General features: G+C 34.4%; 1 protein-coding gene across 1 annotated transcript; it reads right to left on the reverse strand.

The window, feature by feature from the left end:
• Positions 1-809: 809 nt before the first annotated feature.
• LOC110459517 (coenzyme Q-binding protein COQ10 homolog B, mitochondrial-like) lies at positions 810-8190 on the reverse strand. Its single transcript, XM_021511826.1, has 5 exons — positions 8077-8190; positions 6180-6434; positions 5454-5646; positions 4986-5087; positions 810-4763 (listed from the first exon to the last, which is right to left on the reverse strand). Exons 1-5 carry the CDS (start codon positions 8154-8156, stop codon positions 4599-4601), a joined length of 795 nt encoding a protein of 264 aa, XP_021367501.1. The 5' UTR covers positions 8157-8190; the 3' UTR covers positions 810-4598.
• Positions 8191-8301: the final 111 nt, after the last annotated feature.

Genomic DNA, 8301 nt, shown 5'->3' on the forward strand with positions numbered 1-8301 from the left:
GGGGGGCAAAATTTATTATGGTTTATAATGACAAATGATACTTTGAATATTACATGTTAATAACTTGATTGGAATTATAACCTTGAATTGACAGTTTGATACTTTGAAAATTTTGAGCCAGCCCTACCCCCAAGGACTGTAGGTGCTAGTTTCAAATCCTTTTTAGTCTGAAATCTGTATGCTAGATATTGAGTAAGGTGGTTTTATTGTTTTTTTTCACTTTGAATAATATTTCTGTTCATGTTAAAAACAAAATCAACTCTCTGTATAAATATATCAGGTGACCGTTAAGGCCCATGGGCCTCTTGTTTCTTAAGCCTTGAGAACTGACAGTAAACCAGACACGTGTATAGATATATTTTATCAGCCTTTCTGAGGTCAATAATTAGCTGGTTTGTCGTCATTTTCTTCAAATTTCCCAATCCTTTATAAGTTCAGTTTATTCCTGGTACAGGATCGGTTATGATCCTGTACACCAGACTCAAAATATAAATATACATTTCATAATACAAGTCTGTACTGTCAGGATTTCAGCCTGACAAGTTTCAAAGTCATGTTTGTTAGCGGTATATTTGTTACTGAAAAGCGTTCTGGTACATTTTAGAGTTTATGCTTTCGTTAATACATGTTTATGTCAAAATGCTCTCTGAAAAAAACAAGAACATAATACAACACATTAAATATTTTGGGTTCTGAACATACTCCAGATTTTCTGAAATGGTGGAGAATTAATTAGTACTCAATTCATGTAGTTACATAAGAGTAAATATTCAGTATTTTAGTAAATGCAAATGTTAAAAAACACAAACTGTTTCTTCATAAAGAATGATTTATTTATTTCCAGCTTTGAATTGTTCATATTGCATTTTTTGCACTTAAAGCAGAGTTTGACATTTAAAAAAAAGCCAATATCTTCACATTTCTAACAATGGAATAATAAACCAACATAACAAAGTGCAATCAATGACTACAAAGCTCTATGGCACCAGCCATAGCTCAATATTTATACCCAAACTTCTTACGGTTATTTTTAATACAAATTTGTGATAATGTAAGTCTGATAAAGGATCATAAAAAACTAGTTAAGTTAGCAGTGAGCTTTGATACACTCAGCCATCCTAATGCTTGGTTTCATTAAATGGACGTAGGAAGTAGGTGTGATACATACTTATGGAGTCTGAAGCTTTTAAAAAACTTGCCCCAAAAAAATCTCAAGTTTTCAGGTGGACCGCAGATGCTAACACAGACACCTTGGGTACATGATTAGCCCATGGTTACTTGTAAACTGAGAGCTAACCAATAATTTTCTGTTACTTACAAACCCTCGATTTATCACTACAGGCTCAGCCATAGTGGTGTCTAGGGATAAACATTTAAGATAAGAGGTTGTTGAAAAAACACTGAATCTATATAATGACGTACAGATGAAGATGGAGCTTGTGTCAGGGTCAGTTTGATGAGAAGTTCTCCAACCTTCCACTGAATTGTCTCCTGATTTACCTGTTTAAGATTTCTGTCACCCTCTATTGGGTATGTTTTCTCTGTCACTGCCTAGGGTATGACAGAATGCAAGAAACTGTACGATGACAATAAACAATAAACAATGACGTCACAATCAGCTTTTGATTGGAGACGTCAATTGTAAATTAAACATTCCAGACTACTGTTGGTGGAGTTGTGACTGAAATAATAGGATGGAGAAATAACCCTCTCCTTCCTTGTGGGTGGAACAGAGAAATCTCTCTCAGGATGGAGATTTACCTGTCAAATCCTCCAGGTAGGGGAGGATTCTATTAATCTTTGATATAGTTTGAAATTGTTTCTTCTAAACTTTTGAAAGATTTAAAAAAAGTGTTAAGGTACATGTATGTACTGTATTTGGAAAAAAATACAATTAATATTTTGCAAACATCTAGTTATTTTGGAACTTAACATCTACAACAAACACTTTTCAAGATAATCTGTAAGCAATAGTGAAGGAATGGGATGCAGAATGAAGAAACGTTTATGTGAAGCACTTACAAAGTGCAGAGCACTTATAGGGTCAAACAGTAAACTGATTGTCTTGTGCCAAACAGTATCATTCCCATAAGCTATTAAACATAAACAAAACTTAACCAAAATACCTTAAAAATCGTACAAATTAATAAAATAAACACAATGAGAGGACATAAAAACAGGTCTTTTCTGTACGGAAATTGGATCACAGAGAAGTTTAGGGTACTCAAGCATCTGTGTTACTTTCAATTCACTAGCAAATCAACAAGTCTCACTTTTTAAATCTTTAATAATTTGAGTATCAAGGACAATGTTTACTAAAACTAAAAAAAATAATACATTTCTGCAGTCAACTTTTAACAATAAGAGAAACACCCTCTCAATCAGCAAATTTGTGAATCATTAAATACAGAGATTTATAACACCTTAGAAGAGGTATTGCCATTGTTCTAGAAGAGGTTATTATGTGGACGTCCAGTCAACTGGACCATTCACTCCATACTTAAGCGTTTTACAGGCAGAATGTATCATCATATTTTTATGAATGTCTATTTTTATGATTCAACTATCTTATTATGCTTTTAATACATCCATCTATAACTATGATCCCTGATCTGAACCCTAGTCTGGCTGTTTACATTTTTTGCATAATACCTAATCAAATATGTGGATGTCTGGACGTCGCATCAAATATATGGATGTCTGGACGTCACATCAAATATATGGATGTCTGGACGTTGCATCAAATATATGGATGTCTGGACGTCGCATCAAATATATGGATGTCTGGATGTCGCATCAAAGAAATAGACATGTCATGAAAATTGTGTACAAGAATGTCCAATGGTAAAAAAGAAAACTTTTGTTTTTGTAAATATTCATGTCTATCATTGGGACTATAAACAAAAAGGTCTTTCAATTTGTTTCCGTTTTGTATAAAATTCATTCTAAAAAAAATCTGCTAGTCCAATCCTCACAAAAACGAAATCGTTAATAAATTTCATGAATTGAATAATTATTTTTTATCCTTCATCATATTTGTTATGCATGTCATATTATATACCGAGACAAAACAGTAAAAACTAATTTGACTTCAAGCCACATGTTTTGCCTATTAATAAAAACGATTTTGACATTTTCATCATGACAATAAAACAGTCAGGAAATATTTCCAAATTTTTAATATTTGAAAAACAAAAATTGCAGGTAGTTTTTACATACAACACACACACATCTTCTACACAGCACCAGTCATCATAATGACACTATCAGCCATTCAAACTTCAATATACTTTGCAAATGACACATCTTCATATATTCATCAGGACGCATAACACAAACTTACAACCGGATTAAAATACTTGTTTCCAGTCATGGTGACCAAAATGTTCCTGCAGGAAAATTTAAAATCTATCTGCACAGACGTTAAAATACTTATTACAAAGTACATGCTCTTTTATATCTTGTTACTGTTGAACAATTTTGACTGTCAAGCAGTACCTGTATTAGCTTATTTAGTAACATTTGAGAAGAAATGTTCACCAATATGTGAATACACCCATATTAAAGCAATAATAAAGTACAAGAACAACGCATTGAAAAGGAATGCCAGGATTTAGGTAGAATTTCAACTAAGTTTATCACTGGCTAGCAATCTACCGGGTATCGTAACTTTAGATATCACAGTCATTTCATTTCACACTCCAACATATAGGGATAAATAAGATAACTAAAGCATTGGATTACAGCTGTAATTATGGCTTAGGCTTACAATTCTACGCTACTGACCTTCACTATCCTTTCATGAATCAAGTGTTGATCCTAACAAAGCAGGCACACTATGTGTTAAACTGTCTTTATGATTAATTTTGGACCAAGAATATTATGCCTGTTTCAGGTGTTTTTTCGGAACAGCTTCTGTAAGAGACAGACCATCAAGAACTGATTCATCTCGGTGCTATTCCAGATCCGACGATATGGAGAGAAGGAACGTGTCATTAACTATTATGTGGATGATGGGATCTAAAATGATTGTTAAAAAAAAATGAAAGTGAGGATCACACAACAGTGCCTCTCTGCACTCTCTCCCCTTCCCATTAGCTCATACCTGGAGTGGTCCTAAATCCAAGCCCCTAGTTAAAATGGATTTATTATTAAAGGTAGTGAAACCTTTAAGGTCACTATTGATGTTGAAGTCAACGACAATAAATCTCATTATTTTTCCAAGGAATTAATATGGTATGTCAGTGGATTACCTATTTGACCTTAAGTGTATACATTGTACATACAATGTGTCAGAAGATTTTTTTAATATAAAAAATGTCTTTTCAAATACATGTATAAAAGTAGACAGTAACATGGATATAAGAATAACAAATACCATTCTGTCAAATCTGTAGACACACCATTTTACAAAACTTAATAAACACAATTATTTGCTTTGATGTCTCAAATAGTAAACAATAAATAATATCTCTTCATCTTATTCTACAATCTCCCCTAAATGTCTCTTCTGGATATCAGCACCACCATCACAAGACCCACCGGCAATGGGGAGATTCTAACTCTTATAAATATTCAACCCTATGTGTTAGCCTTTGTCAATCCTTGTATTTAAGGATTTGAGGTTTCTGGTCCCGTATCGAGGCTGGACCATGCAGTTTTCGTGCTTGCTTGAGGAAGGACATCACCATCTGTTTGACCACCTGGTCGAAGAACATATGAGACATGTTGGAGTACAGCACTGACCGGAATTCAAATGATACCTGGAAAGAAAAATACAGCTACATTTAATTCTCATGGGTCTGTTCAAACCTATATATAACCTTAGAAGATCAAAATGGCGAAATGTGATTTAGCATTCATAACTAATCTCTATAGAATCACTTTAACAAGTTTGACTTCTATCAAATTTCCCCTCTGAAAAAATGCTGGGGTATATTATTTCAAAATATATTTTATCTGTAGTATACGAACACTGTACTTACGGAGAAGTCTAGAGTACATGAGTTGGGATTGCCTGGAATTCCAGGGCCAAACTTCCATACAGTCAAAAGGTGGTTAAAAAGTATGCCGTCAGTACACTCAGACTGCAAAGAAAGAACAGTGGAATTAAATTCAGACTGGATACATTTGTATTAAAATGATTAGTATATATAATCGTTACCAATGGCATTTTTCTATTAGGCATTTTCCAATTAATTTTATAATAGTTTCAGGAATTTGCTTTAACAGTGTAAAAGGAAATCAGACGTAAAGAAATTAATTAAACTTCTTTAAAAATGCATAGCCTTGTGCTAAAATTCAAAACTCTTACCCTTGAGCAGAGATTTCGTTGTCTAAATCACACAGGAGTAATATAATTTATTAGTCTCCATTTCTTTCCAACGGGAGATATAATAATAATAATTATATTTCTAGTCATCTTCATGAGAGAGATGGTTCTCCTATCTTACCCTGACAAGTCGTGGTTTTGCTAGTGTCACTATAGAGTTGTACTTCTCCACGAGAGGAGGAAACCCAATCTCCAGATTACACTTTAACTGGCTGCGGCGTCTGCCAGTCACTGAAGACTTCTTACACCATGGTACAAACTCGGGGTAATGCTCTACTTCTGACACAATCTGGAACATTTGCTCCATTGAGTACCTGAAATAAATTAGTTTCAATGAACTGTGATAAACGCCCAGACAAATATTGAACATATACCCGTTATTTCCATGAAGCAAGACTCATAGTCATATACAAAACTACAAATACCCAGTAGGTCTGGAGCCTATAGCTATCAAGAGAGAGAACTCTTACACATATGACATATAACTGCCACTAAATATGTAGATGCTTTAATTCTTTTGTGGTGCAAGGTAGACAGGTTAATGTCTTAGGTAAACTTTATTATGACAAGTCCAATTTAAAAGTTTAGAAGACAGGAAGGGTATCATTCTTGGTCCCAGGTAAAAATTGTATTATTTATTCTAGTGTAGTTTTCACCTAGAACTGAGAGGATTGAAGTGTGTTATGTGGATTTTATCTCTGGGTTTAGTCAACACTATTGATGCTGCATGAAATAGTTAATATGATACAGAAAAGACAAACGGACAGGAAAAATATCTATAAAATATCTACTAACTAATTAGACTGACACAAACTTAAAGGTCGATACAATACTAATTAACACAAACCCTAAAACTCTCCGCTCTGAGTACTCCTTCTTCGTGTCTGAGACAATGCCTGGTATACTTGGTATGGAGAAGATGTCCCGGTTTTGCTGTAGATGTACTTGTTTAAGTTGTCTATGTGATACCTCCTCTGTGGTGATGATCTGGGGAACTGTGACCAGGCTCCTCTGTGTCTGTACTTGTTGACATGGTGTTTTCGGATGACTGCCAGTTTTATTATATTGTTTATGATGAAAAGTACTTAATAAACGACAGCATCTGAAATAAAAATCAGTTTATGTCTACTGGATCTAATTCAAAACAGATAATTATTTTGCTTTTAATTAGTTAATCAAGGTTTGTTTATGCAGAACTTCCTCTGTTCAATTTTTTTAAATGTTAAAATTAAGAGACAATTTTATTTTAACAAAATCAACACTATAGCAGAAGCTCTGTATGGTAGAAACCATTTCTAGTCAAATATTATACCAATGGATAAGCTCATTGTACAATACCTTCTGATATTTTCTTTTTTATTTCTAATATAAGATTTTGATAATCAATGCTCTTTCTGTGGTTGCAGATTTTGCTACATCAGCATGTATTTAATCATTTTTTAGTTTTTTCCCCATATTGAAACGCATGTATAGATATATTTGACTGATATATATAATATGTCCTTAAATATAATTTTTATGCAACAGAACTGAAATAGGACATCATCAGCAAAGACAACCAACCAATTGCAAGCAACTGATGATGTTACTCAATTGGTTAGAGCCTCAGTGTCTGTCTAAGAGTTTGGAGGTCCCTGATTCGAACCCTAGTCTGGCCGTTTACATTTTCCCTAAAATCCAGTTACTTTTAGCACCCAACTACTATATACACGCAGGAAGGTGACCAGTATACTGTATAGGGCCTGATGTGTTCAAGTAATGAAAGTATTTATTGAGGAATGAATGGCACAGGATTTGGTTTGTCAGGGACATGGTGTATCTCAATGGGTAAGAGCATCTGTCAGAGTTTTAATTGCTCATGAGTTTAAATAATACATATTGTACATCTCATTATTGTCATCATGACAATAGCTTTACTGAGCAATTAATACTCTGTTTTAAAACAAGATTTAACACCAAAATTCTTCTGTCTTCATAATCTGGTCAGGCCGTTTCTTCCTTAATCTTCTTCGCTCTGGGCAATTTTGTGCTTGACTGTTTCACCCTAATCATGTGTTTACTAAGGGTGAAACTTTTTTGGTTTGTTAAGTTGTGTGGATAATACAGTCTCATTTTGTTTTACTTAGTATTCCTATGTCTTTTTTGGCATTAGAATAATTATAGATGCTACAAGATGGACCATATCTCGACAAACCGAACTCCTGAAATTCTTCTGACAACACAATTGTTTGTGAAACATCAAAACAATCTTGGGTGAACTGGATATAGGGCGAAATAGTTGTTTGGGGGAGTAGGGATCCCGGATATCTGTATACATAAACGACAAGCCTACTAATATATGCTGCGGATGAGAAGTGCACAATGCAATTATGTTTTCAAATAATCTGAGTTACCTCCAGCCCTGACACCAGACTTAGACGCTATGACAGATACTTTTATTACTGGTGTACCGTGTGGGGGCCAGACAGCTATCTGTGAACATGTGTAAGTGTGGTGTCAGGGCCAGAGGAAACTCTGGCTTAACTCTGGCTAGAGCTATTAGTCAATCTGAGTGGGGTTTTTTTTTGGACAATCAGTCAGAAACAGCTAGTTTCAGATTTGATTGCGAGGTCAGTGACCGCAGAGACATCGTACGTATTCGGCCTGACTCTGCGTTGCCCATTATTCCCTAGTATATTTGAATGAAACTAAAACGATGCGATAACTCATATTGTTAAATGGAATATAAACATCGCCAATTTTACCTTTCTTTCTTTGATTTGTTGTGATAAGTTAACAAATATCGCTGAAATGGTTCCTTTTGGCGAGCTACATGTCGAATCATTTTGTTCTTACGAGAATATGACGCTTGCGACCTTCACCTTGACACAGATTAAGTTATTTTCCGGATATAAACGGAATGGTGTACATTTTCTTGATGAAACTTTCCTGTCGATCAATTGTTAGTTTACCTTCTAAAAAGATTATAA

The sequence above is a fragment of the Mizuhopecten yessoensis genome, unplaced genomic scaffold, assembly GCF_002113885.1.
Source record: "Mizuhopecten yessoensis strain PY_sf001 unplaced genomic scaffold, ASM211388v2 scaffold1313, whole genome shotgun sequence".
Taxonomy (NCBI): Eukaryota; Metazoa; Mollusca; class Bivalvia; order Pectinida; family Pectinidae; genus Mizuhopecten; species Mizuhopecten yessoensis.

Excerpts from the sequence above, each read along its gene's own strand:
- LOC110459517 (XM_021511826.1), bottom strand. The coding sequence starts at position 8,156 with ATGATTCGACATGTAGCTCGCCAAAAGGAACCATTTCAGCGATATTTG. Across the intron at positions 6,435-8,076 it reads AACAAATCAAAGAAAGAAAG|ATGCTGTCGTTTATTAAGTA; the intron begins GTAAAATTGGCG and ends TTTTTATTTCAG. Across the intron at positions 5,647-6,179 it reads TCAGAGCGGAGAGTTTTAGG|GTACTCAATGGAGCAAATGT; the intron begins GTTTGTGTTAAT and ends AATTTATTTCAG.